At 35.4% G+C, this 17277-nt stretch overlaps 3 protein-coding genes across 7 annotated transcripts; 2 read left to right on the top strand and 1 right to left on the bottom strand.

The window, feature by feature from the left end:
* The first annotated feature begins 3771 nt into the window (after positions 1-3771).
* Positions 3772-8460, top strand: LOC111300011 (uncharacterized). The gene has a single exon (XM_022895581.2). It carries the CDS (start codon positions 5216-5218, stop codon positions 8045-8047), a length of 2832 nt encoding a protein of 943 aa, XP_022751316.2. The 5' UTR covers positions 3772-5215; the 3' UTR covers positions 8048-8460.
* Positions 8461-10602: 2142 nt separating this feature from the next.
* On the bottom strand, positions 10603-13024 carry LOC111300015 (B3 domain-containing transcription factor VRN1-like). Of its 2 annotated transcripts, none has more exons than XM_089747960.1 (5): positions 12772-13024; positions 12371-12489; positions 11648-12252; positions 11261-11381; positions 10603-11081 (listed from the first exon to the last, which is right to left on the bottom strand). In XM_089747960.1, exons 1-5 carry the CDS (start codon positions 12782-12784, stop codon positions 10749-10751), a joined length of 1191 nt encoding a protein of 396 aa, XP_089604086.1. In that variant the 5' UTR covers positions 12785-13024; the 3' UTR covers positions 10603-10748. The 2 variants fall into 2 exon arrangements, with proteins under 2 accessions (XP_089604086.1, XP_022751324.1); XM_022895589.2 differs by having other exon boundaries at positions 11261-11442; positions 11640-12252.
* A 205-nt stretch (positions 13025-13229) lies between these two features.
* RUS4 (root UVB sensitive protein (Protein of unknown function, DUF647)) lies at positions 13230-17094 on the top strand. 4 transcript variants are annotated; one of them, XM_022895584.2, is made up of 10 exons: positions 13230-13850; positions 14104-14250; positions 14494-14640; positions 14894-14956; positions 15040-15116; positions 15562-15667; positions 15937-16039; positions 16154-16305; positions 16431-16496; positions 16620-17094. In XM_022895584.2, exons 1-10 carry the CDS (start codon positions 13392-13394, stop codon positions 16851-16853), a joined length of 1554 nt encoding a protein of 517 aa, XP_022751319.1. In that variant the 5' UTR covers positions 13230-13391; the 3' UTR covers positions 16854-17094. The 4 variants fall into 4 exon arrangements, with proteins under 4 accessions (XP_022751319.1, XP_022751320.1, XP_022751322.1 ...); XM_022895585.2 differs by lacking the exon at positions 16431-16496; XM_022895587.2 differs by lacking the exon at positions 14494-14640.
* Positions 17095-17277: the final 183 nt, after the last annotated feature.

The raw sequence follows: 17277 nt of genomic DNA on the forward strand, positions 1-17277 counted from the left end.
AATGTCTAAAATCCACAAGAAATTTAGATGAACAAATATAAAAGGAACTAATCTAATATCATTTTTATGTGTTTTATTAATAAAAAAATAGAATCATTTAATTTAAAGTATAAAATCATATTTAAAATCACTTTTTGAACACTTGGCATCAACGCAATGGCATGTAGTAATGAAAATAAAGGAAGTTCTAGTTCAGACTGCTCAAGTTCATACTCAAGTAACTGTCGGGAAGAAAAAAGCAGCCCAAGACCAGATATGGTTCGGACCAAAGTCAGGTTGGGTTTAAAAAGACCGTTTTAATTTTCCCAAGACAAGTTAATCAAAGAAAAAGGTGGTCATCTCCCAGTCATTGCAATCAAATGAAGCCTCTCCCGATCCAACTCTTAACAAAGCTGAATAGCTGAAGATGTCTGATCTTGTCTATTGAAGAACAATGATAATACGCATGGAACATGAATGCTGAATGCTGATTGACAGTGAGAAAGGATTCCCTCAAGCCATGCATGTAAATTTTTGAAGCCTATCATTGTTGCCAAATTGTTTTTCATTTTCCTGGCATAAAACCTTCACAATATGTGAATCTCACGTTGAAGTAATAAAATTGATTAGTATGGTTTTGTTTTGCTTAATTTTATAAATATATATTGATGGCATAAATGATGATTTTAACAAGTATACTGCCTTAAAGCATTTAGTAGCAGAAACTATTTGTTAGCCCTTTTATTATTGTTGTGAATGATCATTGATTAAGGCTGAGGCTACTTTGATGGAGTCTGCATAGTCAAGGTTTGACCATGGGTAGTTTGGCATTTTGGAGAGATGTTTGACTAATCATGAATCATGGATGTAGGCTGGCTTGCAAAATGGAGTCTGACTCAACCTTTAGTTCATGTTAATCTTGTATATCCTTTCAAGAATTTGAATTTTATCTTACTGGCTGACTTTGAAGGGATTGCCTATCTTAAATAGTATTTGCAATTCAATTCGAATTAGTGAATTTTGATTCGATTTTAAAAGATTTTTTTAATTAATTTTTAGGTTAAGTTGAATTGGATATTAAAAGAAAAAATGGAGTCAAATTTTATACAAATCTAACTTGATCCAATTGATATATTATTTTTTATTATTCATTTAATTTTTATATTTATATTAAAAAATTAATATTTTATTTATTTTGAATCGAATTAATTATAAATTTAAATATATGTAAGTCAAATCGGATTTGCATATAAAAAATAATATTTTAATATCGATTTGAATTGAATTCAAAATTTAAATTTATAAAATTGAATTAGATTTGAAATAAAAAAAAATCTATCTCAATTCGATTCATTATCATTCGTAATCTTTAAAAGTATTCTAATTTAAATATATGGAGTATACCATTTTAGTACAAAATTTTTTTTTAATTATTAAAATAAGAATGTTAGTCAATGTCTAATAACACTAGTTAAAATAATATTTAAAAATTTAAAATTAATGTATAATCTCCTATTGATTTTTGTGAAAATAATGCATTAAATGTAAATTTTTTCTTAAAATAATATTTGTACTAATCTTAACTGATAAACTTCTGATAATCAAACCCTCAAATCCTTAATAAAATCATAGTTTCAAATCCCGTATGGAGAACCCATCCATCCATCCATCCATGTAAGGGTTGACTTGAATTTTGTTTGTTTTCTTTATATCATATTTAGAAGATGAAGCTATCTTTGATGCATTTTATTATTAAAGAAAACATTGCTTTATGGCAAACTCCAATGTAATATTATTAATTCCTGTTCAAACTTGAGTGCTAAGTTTTTTTTTTTTTACATTTTTAACTTTTTTTTAAAATAAATTATCTCTAAATTTGACTTAACAATGTGATTGTATCTAAAAAAAAAAAAAAAAAACTGAAAATAATTTCTCATTATGATTTTATAGTTTACTTTTTGACAAGACAATCCCACCATGCAAGAGCATGTCAAGATAAAAATAAAAATAACTTTGCAAAAGTAAACCAAATTGATCAGTGGAATATTTTTGGAGAAATGGCAGATCCAATGGCTGACCTTTTTAAACACAAGATTTTCTGATTGTTGGGTTGCAGTCTTCTAGACCATCATTAGCTGAATTTTGCCGAGTCCAAATTTAAAAAAAAAATAAAATGATGAACTGTAATCTTAGCTAATTGGTTGAGTGGCCCTTTACTTTTTGGGCAGGATATGGGGTTTTGTGCATCGTTCATGCTACTAAGGAGAGGAATCCAAAGGCAATGGCTTACTTGTTTTGTACTTTTTGCCTTTTTATAGGAAAATTTTTCCACCCAAAATAAGGAAGTTGGATAAAAAAATTATTTGTTGAGGAAAAAAAAAAAGAAATAATGTTTATATTGTATCAGATGCAAGTTGATATATAATTTCAAATACAATATAAATATAATATAAATATGTTTAATAAAATTAAAAAAATATATTTTATATTTTTATATCGATATAAATTATGACATATAATTTTTATGTAAAATATAACATAAAATATAATTATTAATATTTTATATAATACAAATATATAAATTGTCTAATTTAAATATAAATATTAGATATTGATTTATCCAAAAAAAAAAGTTAGATATTGGTAGCAATGAATTAGCAATTTAGTAAAATTTATTATTGTTCATGTCAAGAATTAAGATTTGGGCAAATTGTACAAAACAACTAACACTTGGGAGGCACATAATTTGAGTAGAAATTTCAAAATTCAAGCTATAATGATAAAAAAATAATAGTGATGCTCTTTTTTTGTATATCAAAAATGAAAAATCAAAGTAAATTGTATTTTTAGGCAGCTTTTTTCTTGTGAGTTTTGATCTATAGTTAGTATTTTTTTTAATATTTAAACCATACTCATTAGCAGAAAATTTTCTTTTATCTTTTTGGGTTTTCAAACAAAACATTCTCCCTCAAAGAGGTTGGTAACTGCTAATAAATCAGCCAATTAATATAATTAAATATATATTTTGCAAAATGTACATGTGAAATCTTCTCCTATTAACAGGGACAGGAGCCCCCACATCAACTAACATAATTAATAGGGGTTTCAGAATTGTATGCATTCATTAAATGCTATATGCATGATGTTCATAAATCTTGGCAAAGAGTAGTGATTTTTTTGGGGTACTAATGCTAGGGAATTTGGCAATGGCAGCTGAAAGACAATGATCTGATACAGGAGAATATTAGAGGATTTGGCTGAAACTTACTACAAAAGAAATTTATGGAACTACAAGGGTTTCAGAAATACCACCAAAGTTGAATATGACATATGATTAACAACGTTAAACAATTCACTGCGGTTATTGGATATTAACTTGTAATTTATTACACATTTACACTGAACAAGAGGAAGCTGAAAATTTGATAGAGAACTGGGACTAGAGCTCCTTTAAATTTTGATTGTTTGACTAAAAATTTTGGAGTTTTTTTTTTTTTTTTTGGTTTTAGGAGGAAAGCTGAAAAAGGACAACTATAAGTCTATAGAATTAATTGTATCCAACTAGATGTGCCCTTATATGGTAGCACAAGTCTTTTTCCATTGCAAATATATATTTTTGTCTTCTTCCAGAAATAGCTGAAATAATATCTAGGCTTGAGCCCTGACCAGGCCCATAGTCAAAATTTAAATAACATTCATTCGTCACATGCTGCAAAAGAAAGGATTTTCTTTTCCATTCTTTTTTTTTTTTTTTCTCTTCTAGGTTGGAACAACCTAAGTTTTAAGTGGCATGAAAGCAATATATCTCCTCCCTAGAAAAACCTCCATAATTCAAGCTGCAAAAATTTCCCTATCATCCTTAAGTTTTTTAGCAATGCAAAAACTTGGAGAATAAGAATTTCCCTGTTATTAAATTGGGTTGCCACTCTTTGCATTTAGCTCACAATTGACAGTAGTTGTGGCTGAACAAAGCACCTCTCTTATTTGATGATCTCCAAAGAAATTGTATTATAAACTTCTGATCGGAAGTTAAAAATGGAGGGATTAATAACAATCTAAATTCAGGGCAGGCCTGAGGAGGATTGGAGGAGGTAGCCTTTTTGGTTGCCTAGTTGGACGGAAAACAGCTTTTGCAAGCCAGCTGATTTTTTTTACTTTTAGCTGAGACCAAATGATTAAAAAGTTTTCTCATAGCCCCACCCACACTACACACAAAAGAAGAACATGAAATTGGGCAGTTAGATATAAAGCTTTTATTAACACAGTAACAAGCAGTTTCATTTGATTTGTGAAATCAATGTCCTTTCTCACTGTTTGTTAAGGATAGGCTTTTTTTTCTTTTTTTTTTTTAAAGAGAGAAAGTAAAAGAAAGAGAGTCAATGAAAGAGAGAGAGGAAAGAGCAAAAGAAAGAGATAAACACAGTGGACTATGAATTCTGGTTGCATGTTTTTGGATTCTTCTGCTCCCCCAAGTAAATGTAAAATGTGCATTTGATGTAAAGGAGTCAGCTTGCTTTTGTTTGTGTTGCAATTAAGAGAGAGAGAGAGAGAGAAAGGCCCATTCTTTTAGCTGGTTTTTACTTTTTAGTTGTTTCATGGAGCTGTGGATTTTGGGTTGATGCAGGGATTTTTTATATGCTATGTTTTGTTTCAGTTAAACCCTTTTGGTTCTTGTTTCTTCTAGTGTCTCGTTTGGGGAGGGTTTTCCTTGTTAATTCTTGGGATCTGGGTTTTGGGGGTTGTAGGGCTTCAGTTGTTCAGCCTTTGACTCAACAGTCTCTTCATTGGGTTCCCTTCCAAGCTTTTGTCTTTCATATACTTTTCTTCAAAAAAAATGGGGCTTTGACTTTCTTGTATACTTCCAATTCTGGGTTCTTTTCTGTGGGTTTTGCACCTGAATTTTTTTTTTTTTTTTGGTTTTGAACTGATCCTGAGATGCTTTTTTTTTTCACTGATTGAAGCCTGAGAATTGTTGCTTGATTTGTTTACCCTTTAACATTTTTTGGTTCCTTATGGGCTGTTTCTCTCTCAATTAAATCCTTTTTAGTTGAATTTTAGGGCTTTCTTGATCTGGTACACGATTCCTCCTTGTGCTTTGAGTTCTAGGGTTTAAAAATTGAACCCACTTAGTTAAAAAAGTAGGGTTTTTGTTAGATGTGTTAAAAACTCTCTTTTTTTCGTGGTGAATATTGAGCTAGTCTTCTTCCTGGGTTTTGTCTCAAATTTTGCCGCTTTGATGCATCTTTCACTGTGGAAACCCATATCTCACTGTGCTGCTCTGATCTTAGACAAGAAGAGCAGGAGAAGAGATGGGTCTGAATCAGCTGCTGAAATCAAGAACCCTTCTATTCTCCGGAAGCTACATGAGAACAAGCTCAGGGAAGCTCTTGAAGAAGCATCTGAAAATGGGTCATTGTTCAAGTCCCAGGACATGGAACCTGATTCTCTAGCCAATCAAGATGAGAGCTTGGGACGATCAAGATCCCTTGCAAGACTCCATGCTCAGCGTGAATTCTTGCGAGCTACCGCTCTTGCTGCGGAGCGTATATTTGAGAATGAAGATTCTATGCCTGATGTCCGTGAGGCTTTCAATAAGTTCCTCACAATGTACCCAAAATACCAGTCATCAGAGAAGATTGATCAATTGAGGTCAGATGAGTATGCACATTTGTCACCAAAGGTATGCCTTGATTATTGTGGATTTGGGCTTTTCTCTTATGTTCAGACTTTGCATTACTGGGAGTCCTCTACATTTAGCTTGTCCGAGATTACTGCAAATTTGAGTAATCATGCACTTTATGGTGGTGCCGAGAAAGGCACTGTGGAATATGACATAAAGAGCAGGATAATGGATTATTTGAACATCCCTGAACATGAGTATGGCCTTGTGTTTACTGTAAGTAGGGGGTCTGCGTTTAAGTTGCTGGCTGATTCATATCCTTTTCACACGAATAAGAAATTGTTGACCATGTTTGATTACGAGAGTCAATCAGTGAATTGGATGGCTCAGAGTGCTAGGGAAAAGGGTGCAAAAGTTTACAGTGCTTGGTTTAAATGGCCAACCCTTAAACTTTGTTCTACTGATTTGAGAAAGTTGATTTCGACTAAGAAGAGGAAGAAGAAAGATTCCGCTACTGGTCTTTTTGTTTTTCCTGTGCAGTCTAGGGTAACGGGCGCCAAGTATTCATACCAGTGGATGGCATTGGCTCAGCAGAACAATTGGCATGTCTTGCTTGATGCTGGGTCATTGGGTCCCAAAGACATGGATTCACTTGGTCTGTCCTTGTTTCGTCCGGATTTCATTATCACATCATTCTACAGGGTGTTTGGATATGATCCAACTGGCTTTGGGTGCCTTCTTATAAAAAAATCAGTCATGGGAAGCCTTCAGAACCAGTCTGGATCTACTGGTTCTGGAATGGTGAAAATTACCCCTGAGTATCCTCTCTATCTGAGTGATTCTGTAGATGGTCTTGACGGATTGGGTGGAATTGACGACAATGATGTTGGTGCAAATGGTGATAAGCCCTCTGAAAACCGTCCAGGAACACAGTTGCCTGCCTTTTCTGGTGCCTTCACGTCTGCTCAGGTTCAGGATGTATTCGAGACAGAAATGGATCAAGATAATAGTTCTGACAGAGATGGAGCTAGCACCATACTTGAAGAAACTGAGAGCATTTCTGTAGGAGAAGTGATGAAAAGCCCTGTCTTCAGTGAAGACGAGTCATCAGACAACTCATTCTGGATTGATTTGGGCCAGAGTCCATTGGGGTCTGATAGTGCAGGTCAGTTGAATAAACAGAAAATTGCCTCCCCTTTGCCACCTTTTTGGTTTAATGGCAGGAAGAACCACAGGCAGCTCTCTCCAAAGCCAACATCAAAGATATATGGCAGCCCAATATATGATGATAAAGATGTTAACCTGGGTCATGATCATCATCATGTGTTATCATTTGATGCTGCTGTTCTATCAGTTTCACAGGAACTGGTTCATGTGAAGGAGATTCCTGAAGAAGAAAAACTTGCAGGAACAAGCATCACCTCACGAAATCATAAGAAGGCTTCAGACCATTCACATCTTCTGGAAATCAAGGAAGAACAGGGTACCAGTAAATCACTGTCTGTGGGGTCTGTATCTAGTTCTGCTATAAATGGTGCTCGCCTCAATAATTCTTCTGTCTTTCGGAATAATGGCCTAGCAAATGGCTCAACTACTGAAATTTCCTCAGAGATTAAAGAGAGTGCCATAAGAAGAGAAACAGAAGGTGAATTTAGGTTGTTGGGGAGGAGGGAAGGAAATAGGTATAATGGTGGTAGATTTTTCGGGTTAGAAGATGAACATCCTAGCAGGGGAAGAAGGGTATCATTTAGTATGGAAAATAGTCGTAAAGAGCATCTGAGTCATACTTTGGAGCCAGGAGAAGTGTCTGTGACCAGCCTTGATGATGAAGACTACACCAGTGATGGAGAATATGGTGACGGGCAAGATTGGGACAGGAGGGAGCCTGAGATAACTTGTCGGCATCTTGATCATGTTAATATGTTGGGGCTGAATAAAACCACTCTTAGATTACGGTTTTTGATTAATTGGCTTGTAACCTCATTACTGCAGCTCAAATTACCTAATTCAGATGGTGATGGCAGAGTGAATCTTGTTCACATTTATGGCCCAAAAATAAAATATGACAGGGGTGCAGCTGTGGCTTTCAATGTGAGGGATAGAAATGGGGGACTCATTAATCCTGAGATTGTACAGAAGTTGGCTGAAAGAGAAGGCATCTCTCTTGGTATTGGTTTCCTCAGTCACATACGAATATTAGATAGCCCACGACAAAAGCGAGGGGCTTTAAACCTTGAAGATACAACCCTGTGCAGACCAATGGAAAATGGACGGCATGACGGGAAATGTGGATTCATAAGAGTTGAGGTCGTCACAGCTTCTCTTGGCTTCCTGACTAATTTTGAGGATGTCTATAAGTTGTGGGCTTTTGTGGGAAAGTTCCTTAACCCATCATTCATCAGAGAGGGTACACTTCCAACCGTTGCAGAAGAAGAATCAGAGACATAACTTCTGAAATCAAGCAATTGAAAATCATTTGCAAAATAATCCGGGAGTCTGAGTCGAAGATTTAGTAGACCCTGGATAGGATTTGGAGGTATTTGTATATGCATGGCTTGCTCTTCCTCAAGACTCTCGGATGCAAGCAGGTGAATTTGTTAATTCATGTTTGTTGTTGCTTGAAATTTTCTTTCTCTTTTTGGGTTTGCTCTTGTAGAGTTGGTTTTAGAAATATGTACCATTTTGAATGTTACCATACCTCAAAGCAGAAGCATATGGACACAACTGTTAGCACTTAGCATTCTGCTTTTGGTTTATACACATTTCATTTTTCTTCTCTGTAAAAAGATGTAGCTAATTTTACCTTCTGCATTTCAAATGCACTCACTACGATACTGATTTGTCTATTTGTTGTTGTTGAACCCTTTTGCATTTGATTTAAGTCTGGAAAGACAAGATTTAAATTTGCACTAGAAGTCTAGAAGCAATGGATAGCCTTTCCTGCTAGACTTTGTTGGAAGTTAGAAACTTGTGTTGGCTATATACTAAATTATGTTTTGGTGTCAAATTACAAGGCATTAAAGTGTTAATAAATCAAGGGTAGATGCTGGTGGGTGATAACATATTGTTTCTTTCAAACAATTATCAGTAGGTCATTCAACATCTGAGTAACATTATTATCTCCTAAATCAGCATATTTTTCTTCAAGTCTGTTGCTAAGATATGAATTAAGTAATAACCTTTTAGATAGACATAATAGAAGAATTGATTAAATGTCCTTTTTAGAGAGAAAATGGATTGGAATTGGTCAATTTGCAACAGCAGTTTGACGTTGAACAAGAAATAAATGATGCGAAGCCCTGACTTGTGCTCTGGATAAATTAGTCAAAGAATTTTAAGGTGGACTAATTAAAGAGTCTGATAGATTCCTTTTCCAACTGATAATTATCAAAGGTTGGGCCATACGCATTGATTTTTGTTTCCCACCGGATGTAATGCTGAAGTTACGTATCATCCAGCTTCTTGTTCTTTTGGTTTTTCTGGATTCCAGATTCTAGGAAAAAATATATATAAAAACTTTAGTAGGTTTTCTTAATGAAGTTGGTAGGGTATAAACATGGAACTGCAAACGTCTTTCCATAACCTGAAATCATGATTTAGAAATGAAACAAAATCACAAAAACCTTGTCAGTTGAACAAGGGGATCACCGTATTTGAAAGCTTCTCTAAGGCGAGCTGTCTTCTACAGCGAACTTGTACGAGGTGGTTGGTGATGGTGAAACGTTGACAAACTTCATCTGATTGGAGATGCAGTTGGCCACCAGTTAAAACTGTTAGATATGGAAGATTTTGCTTCTCATCATCATCCTGAATAATTATTATTATTAAGACACATAATGCGAATACAAAAAAGCTTCTGAATTGTTAAAGGGCTATGGTACAATGGCATTTTCAGTTAATAAAACTTATAAATAATAATATTCTTAATGAGTGAAAGCAACAGATGGCCAGAAAATTGAATTTCTGATTCGTGCATCGTCTAAAGTCCTGTCTTTATTCAATTCGCCGCTTTATGTTGAACCACTTGAGTAAGCCACGACCATAACATAAAGAAAGCAGATTCCAAATCTATATAACACACGAAAGCAACCAAATCAGAATAAAATCATTGACAAAGCCCCATCATTTAACCCTGGATTGTGCACGAGCACTCTGTTATTGAGCTGATTGTTGCTATGTGCTTATGGTTTTCCTTGTTGTATATGGCACAGAGTAGCATTCTGTCACACAACCCGACAATAACTTCTTCAGGACATTGGTCAAGAAAATACAACCAGAACTTCTTTAGAACAATTGAAGTTTATTCAACCCAAAAAAAAAAAAAAAAAAAGCCACACAACCTCAAAAGGTTGACAAAGGTAGAGCAATAGTGGATAAATCGACAAAAATCTTCAAGCAGATCTAATGTAGTTGCCATTGTTGTCTTTTCTTTGCGGGCTGACTACATGCATGTGACCGCCTCCAGCCAACATTCAGTTTCTGAACATCTCATAGGACCTAAGCCATGACCAATTACCCGTCCAACCAAATCATGATATCTTAGAGTTAGGCCATAAACAAATTCATGAGATGCATGATAAAATAAACTAATCAAGCTGTTGACCATTACTAAAAAGAACAATATTTTCTTGTGGCACCATCAGGAAAAATTCTGATGATTCAAGGACTATTTTTCTTGGAGACAGTCTATAGCTTGTTATTTGTTGAAATAAAAATTCATTAACAGATAAAAGACTGCAACCAATTACCTAGCTCTCGTTTTTTGTTGAAGTCATACCACCAAAATAACCATCCAAAAACTTGTTTAATTGTCTCATCACACATTTACTAATCACATAATAAATGTGACAGATACCAATGAATAATTGACTCAAGTGGTAAAGAAAGTGTACTATTTTCTTTGTTACCTAGATTCAAATCTGCCGGAAGATTATGGAAAGGTAATTTTCCATGAAAACACTGAGTTCAACGTAAATAAGCCTGTTTGGACCAGGCATGACAGATACAAAAGCAATCCATGATAGTCATAATATATTTCTAAATCACAATAAATCAGATAAGGTACTTTAAAAGATCTTGAACAGTATCTTTGAGTAATCCTAAACAAGTAATATATATATATATATATATATATATATCAACTTCATGATTAGGCAGTAATTTCTCGATAACCGGAAGGGCTTGGTTGAGTCCGTGAGAACTGTGTCAAGGTGACTATCTCATCCAAAGCTCGAAAGATGATAACATTAAAGAATATGATTTTCCTGTTGGCTTTGCTTTCCTCATTGAACTCAAAAACACAAGCATCATGCTCTTCCAAGTTGTTATCCTTGACAAACTTGACCCATCCTCTTGTGAATGCTGTTCTCCACTTGGAGCTTGTAATTCTTACAAGCCATCTCTTCTCACCTGGTGGGACTCTCAGCTCAGCTATTCTAACACCATCAAGGATGTGCATGGCTTCCCATCTTTTGGGAATACTCTACATGCAGAGGAATTTTAATGAGATTTCTGATCAAAGATACAGTTCAAGATTGAGTAACTTAGGCTGATGAACAGCTAGACAATACTCACTAGTCATAGCCTTAAAGGATTATTGTAGTAGAATTCTTAATCGAGATTTTTAATGGCTAGAATGACACATAAGGACAAAGATTTTACCACTGTAAAAGACCTGTAAACGTGAGAAGGCTTCATAATAATGCTAAAAGAGGGTTTTGTTGATGAATACTGCCTGGCCAATTTACAGGATCTTTGCTTCTCCTCCGCTGTTAACTCTCGTCTGTTTGATATGAAAAACAGATTATAAGTTCCTTGCAAATCTACTTGCCTTTGAATTTTACCTGAATCATTTGTAAGCAACCAAAAAGGAGGGGGAAAGTGAGAAACATAGAGTTGTAGTATATTGAAACACAAAAAAAAAAGGAAAATTATCTAATTTGTAGTGGAGGATAAAACTACATTTCCATCTTTCGTTCATTTAGAAGATTTGACTTCTAAAGCTATCAATTTCTCCTATGAGGATTTAGGGGAAATAAACCTTCTTGCCTTTCTGATTTACGCTTCAAAGATACAGACTCAATACCCCAATTTTCACTGGCCTCCATTGCACATCCTGAGGCTTCATCTGATTCATCCATCAATACTATGATTCCATCCCTTGCAGATTTTCTAACTTGAGGCTGCTTTTTCGTTGTTGCTTTCAGTTGAACACGTTTATAGAAGGTGTCAACAGCTTTTGAACTTGGTCTTCCTCTCCTCTTGTTGATCTTCTCTTTTTGCATATGGTTTTCATGGATTTTGTCCAAGTCTATAACTTCTTCAAAGTCTTCTCCATCTTCCTTTTGAAACACACATCTGCCACTTGAACAGGCATTCATGTGTTTCTTGACAAAGTATGACCCTTCTCGCTCACAGCCACTTGGATCAAATATAACTACATTGAAAGTTGAGTTGCCATCATAGCGGAAAACAAGTAAATCAGCCTCTGCCAAACTATGCTCTTTCACAAAAATTTCCCAACCATTTCGGAAAACTACATCGCCAAACATTCTTTCGAGTTCCACAGTCCACATGAATCCACTTGGACCTCTAAGGTGGATAGTCCCTGACAAATTCTCCCTGAAATTGCTCATAAATTTTCTAGGTATCCTCTGCAAAACAAGCAAAAAAGAAAGTAGTCAATCAAAAGGCATTGGGAAGCGACAAGGAGGCAAGTAGCCAAGCACAGGGATCATATTAATGCTCAAGGGTTCATCATTCGTCATTTACCAGATGATTTCTAAAATCACCAACCATTATCTTGAAAAACTGATGCCTGTTGGATTGAAATTCTTTCCAATACTTGTGTTTCTCCGATATTCTGCAATTCTGACTCATTGCTGCCATTCCTGAGACACAAAACATGAAATACAGAATGATGATGAGACCAGGCTTGCATTGGCTTTCTAGTTTCTATTACTAAAAGAAAATATAAAATTAATAGAAATTAATTGGCAGAGTACTATGGGTTTGTAGTGGTTGTACACAAAAACAAGAACCGGTTCTTGAACAAATAAGACATAGATTAAACTTAAAAATACATACACCAATCTTTCAACTTCAATTGACCTACTCTTACAAGAATCCTAGATAAAAGATGCTGAAAGTGAAAAGAAGAGAAAGTTTAAAACCTTGGCTCTGCATGAAGCTTGAAGGATGAAACTGCTTTGATCTTTGAGCGGTAAGGAAATGCTGAAGAGCAGCAATGAAAAAAAAAAAAAGGAGTTTTACTCCTTTTTAGAGCTGGCTATGGCAAACCGCATCATGCTGAAAAACCAAACCTAAAACCAAGAACAAAACTGAAAAGTTCTCCTTCTACTTTCTTTGAAAGAGACCAATAAAGGGCAAAAAAAAAAACATAAAAGTTTTAGAATTATACAGCTTGGAACCACTGAAGTGGTAATTTCGTGTTCCCAGTGATTTCTTCATATCATAAATCAACTTCCTATTATAGTTAAACTGACAACAGGCCTCATGTGAAAGGCTGCAGTCCCCTTCAAAAGGAAGATGATTTCATTTGGTTGGATTCCAAATATTGAACCTTGAACCAAACCCTTAAAACGGTTCGTTTTGCTTCAAACTGAGTCTATGGTTTATACAGTGACTTCCTGTGTCATATGTCACTTTATCCCCTTTGTGCTCTTCTTTCTTAAACCCTAAACCCCCCCCCCCCCCCCTTTACCAACCTACCCATCAAGATTTGGCCGGAAAATCAGTAGAAAACCGTAAATTTCATCTTCCCCAATTTCTCATGCAATCCACTCTTTACTATGCACCTTCAAATTCTCGTCATTTCGCACTCCCGTGGAAATCCCCAAAAACCCCTACTTCCAGAAACTCCCATTTATCTTCAAAAACCCTGACTTTAAACAATTCACTAAGAACCCAAATCACCTACGAGCTTGAAGGAGACGTAAACGATGGGCTTGAGTCATCAAACCCGGCCCAGCTCCCGATAGCGATACGGAGGTACGGAAAAGTTTCAAGGTTCTTCTGGGATGGGAACCGTGTTAAGTTGCTTAGCATCGATGGCTTTGGCGGCGCTGGGGCGTCGTTTTGTTTCAATTTGGATAAGGTAGTTGAAGTTTCTAGCTTGGCTTTTAGGAACTTCTTCATTCCAAAGCAAGTCAGTGAAAATTATATGGGCTATGTAAAGTGGAAGTTTTTGCACAGGGTTTTTAGCTCTGCTCTTCAAGTCCTTGCTACTCAGGTAAATGGTTTTCTTTTTTATTATTTGGTTAATGCAAGTTTCAAAGCTGAATTGTTTTTTATTTGGAATTTTAAAGCTAATGTCATGAGAACAATGGGTTTAAATGGCGATCCTTTACGAAAGAGTAGCTAGGAGGTAGTAGGGGAACAACTGTTGAATGCTTTGGGATATATTATGTATTGGGTTTTGACAGTTTTAAGTACTTTGAAAAAACTGTATTTAACTTATTTTTGACAGAATGTGATCAAAACAGGCTATGTTTCGGGCTATGGGTATTGGACATTCTCATTCACTTCCATCAGCTGCTGCCTTTAACTGGGTATTGAAGGATGGACTTGGACGGCTAAGCAGGTGTATTTATACGGCTAGCTTGGCCTCTGCTTTTGACACTAATTTGAAGGTACGAATTACACATTTTTAGATTTGGGTTGCAGGTTGCATATGATATCTTCAGCTTTCACTTGTTTTATGATTTTTTTCCCCTAAATTGCAGTTTTGCTGTTGCCAGTACTCTATTTTGGTGTCTGGTAAAATATTATCAGAAATTCCAAAATATAATAAATGTGGTGAATTGCTTTCCAGTGACTGTAGAACTGCAAAATAAGAAATAAAATTCTAATTTGTTGTCTTATCACATTTGAAGAGAGTTAGGTTTTCAACATCATTGCTGTTCACTTTGAGCATTGGAGTGGAGCTGCTCACTCCTTTATTTCCTCAGCACTTCTTGCTTCTTGCATCTTTAGCCAACATTGCAAAACAAATGAGCTTGGCATGCTATATAGCAACCAGTGTAAGGATTGAGTTTTCATTTATGCTTTAATATCTTTAATTATTTTCTCTTGAAGATTTATATCTGTCTTTGGCTTTTTTTACACATCATGTAATTATCTTTAAAGCTTATTTGCTTCATCTTCCCTTTTACTCTCCTTGGCCCCAAGGAATTTTTTTTAACAAAAAGGAATCATTATTCAAGTTTTCCTGTGTTGATGGCTTTTAGCACCTTCTCATTTGGTGATTTAATGTTTTCCTAACCTTGCAAGCAGTCCGCCATTCATCGAAGCTTTGCAATAGCAGATAACCTTGCTGAAGTTTCTGCGAAGTCACAGGTTATGGTTCTTTCTTCACATTCATCACATAAACTTTGATTCTTTTTGCGTGGAAAATGCTCTGATCTTGTAATGCATTTCAGATTCAATCAGTATGCTTTGATAACCTCGGTCTCATGCTTGCTGCTGCTTTGAATATGTTGCTCAAGAACAATCAAAGGTTTACACCTTTTCGTCTCTCTGATATAATAGTTCAGACTGTTATTATTTTTAATTGGACTTACATGACTAGTTTTGTTTTGTTATATCTGGCATCCTCATTTCATAAGGGCAATTCTATATCATTGATATGGCTGATACTTGTCTAAAGCCTGTGCTAATATGAATATAGTTTCAAGTTGTGCATAATGCTTCTGTTCACTGCATAAAAGTTATATATTATTATAAAAAATCTCTGCCAAAGTTCCCTTTTCTATCTTGATTATGAAACATATTAAGTAATGGTTGCCACACTTGAATTGTTACATTAGAGTCAGAAATTAGTGGGAAATCTATATTATTTTTATTTTTCCTTGGAAAAATTAGAAATATGCTTCATCCTTTGACTGATTTCTTTGTGAAACTAAATGCAAGCATGGTTTCTTGACTTGTCCTTAATGTGCTAGATTGCAAGCAGGCCTACCTTTCATTGTATACCCCTTTTTCTCAGCAGTTGACCTCTGTGGAATATACCAGGGGCTCAAGCACGTCCATCTGCAAACTTTAACTAAGGTAGCATTTTCTATCTTCCATTACATGTTCAATTATTCAATGGCTTATCAGTTTTCTCACATTTTTATTTGGAGAAACCAAAAATCCGCATGTCTCATCTCATGTTTTGCATATGCCAGCCCTATTCAGTGGTCATTCTCTAGATGAAATTTGGGCAGCTTGTTCTCTCTATAGAAATTGAGGAAATTTTCCTCGTGAAAATCTGAAGCTCTCTGTCTCATTAATTCTATTTCTTCTTTGTTTTTCTCTTTTTCTTTTCCAACATTCAGGATAGACTTGAAATTATACTTGATGCATGGATTGCAATCAGACATGTGCCTTCACCTGAAGAAGTGAGTAAAGAAGAAGACTTCAATTTTATATGGAGCAAAGGTGAAGTTTCTCATGGTTGTGCTTTAGCTTTTGGTGCACTGTTGATATTAGCTGTTGTAGAATTAACTTATAGTGATAGATGAAATTAAAGTCAATTATTGAAATTTGGATTAGGCAAGGAGCCATGGCGCATCAGGATAGGGTGCCTGAATCCCAAGGGTCAATTGCCTAAGTTATCAATGATGACAATGCAATATGTAGGTGACAAGGATTATTATTTTGTATGCATGGAGATCTTCTACCGACGATTGGCAAGAACTAGAGAGGTGCATACACAATGGAAATCTTTACTAGCTGTTACATAAATTATGGTGCTTACATATAATGATAATATCACTTCTAGCTTTTTTTTTTTTTCCCCCCTTAATTTTTGCCTCTTCTGAAACTCTAGCAAGGTATCCTTCTTTGCTTACGTGAAGGGGCTTGCACAGCTGACATTATCAAGGGATTGTTGCAGGTAAAAGGATTTATCTTTGAAAAACTGCGCAAAAACCCGTTTAGTTTGATACTTGTGTACACAGAAGCTTATGTTTACAGTTAGTGAGCTTAAGATTGAGGCCAAATGTTTGTGGTGTTCTAGGCATGCTATGTTCGCAAGGCCCTCCGTTCAAGTAGTTGGGAAAGCATGATGAAGGCTAGTGATTTCTCAGACTTAATTCTCAAAGAGTGGTTTAAACTGATAAAGGACAGCAAGCAACGTGCACAACTAGAATTTGGCCCGTTGAAGGAACAAATGGTAGCAGTAGGTTGGGCAATAAAAAACATTTTATTGAACACAGAAGAGCAGGCACGATACAGTTACATAGATGACTGAAATAAATGTTCCCCTGAATCGGTTGCTCTCCTTAAACCATTGGAGAGTTTTGGGGTTTGAACAGTTCGGTTCTTTTTCATTTTATAAAAGTCAACAATACGCATCAACCTAGTCACCATAGCAAATCTGTTTACACAGATCTCATTGTTTTGTTGTTATTTTAGACATTTATGCTCAATCAATGTAAATAGAAAAACCCTTACTGATTTTTGTTTAAACAGCCTGATACATAAATTTATCATTTGAGTGTGCTTCTATCTCTCTATCACAAAATGAAAATGAAAAATAAGGGTAGAGAAGAGGCAGCTGTTACTTGTTGACTACATATAATTGCATACTGCTGTTCTTGCCAGATTAACAGTTTAAATGGCCCGCGGAAGATACGGGCTCTCCATAACAAGATACTGATAGCGGTTGCTGCGCT

The sequence above is a fragment of the Durio zibethinus genome, chromosome 18 (genome assembly GCF_047325235.1).
Source record: "Durio zibethinus cultivar Kanyao isolate XHJ-2024 chromosome 18, ASM4732523v1, whole genome shotgun sequence".
NCBI lineage: Eukaryota > Viridiplantae > Streptophyta > Magnoliopsida > Malvales > Malvaceae > Durio > Durio zibethinus.

What these genes read in the sequence shown, in the direction of transcription:
- LOC111300011 (XM_022895581.2), top strand. Translation starts at nt 5,216, where the DNA reads ATGCATCTTTCACTGTGGAAACCCATATCTCACTGTGCTGCTCTGATC.
- LOC111300015 (XM_022895589.2), bottom strand. An exon ending in TAAATCAGAAAGGCAAGAAG is followed by an intron (nt 11,443 to 11,639) that starts GTTTATTTCCCC and finishes CAAATGATTCAG; the next exon opens with GTAAAATTCAAAGGCAAGTA. An exon ending in TTTACAGGTCTTTTACAGTG is followed by an intron (nt 11,082 to 11,260) that starts GTAAAATCTTTG and finishes CTCTGCATGTAG; the next exon opens with AGTATTCCCAAAAGATGGGA.
- RUS4 (XM_022895584.2), top strand. Translation starts at nt 13,392, where the DNA reads ATGCAATCCACTCTTTACTATGCACCTTCAAATTCTCGTCATTTCGCA. An exon ending in TTCAAGTCCTTGCTACTCAG is followed by an intron (nt 13,851 to 14,103) that starts GTAAATGGTTTT and finishes TGATCAAAACAG; the next exon opens with GCTATGTTTCGGGCTATGGG. An exon ending in CAATTTTATATGGAGCAAAG is followed by an intron (nt 16,040 to 16,153) that starts GTGAAGTTTCTC and finishes AATTTGGATTAG; the next exon opens with GCAAGGAGCCATGGCGCATC.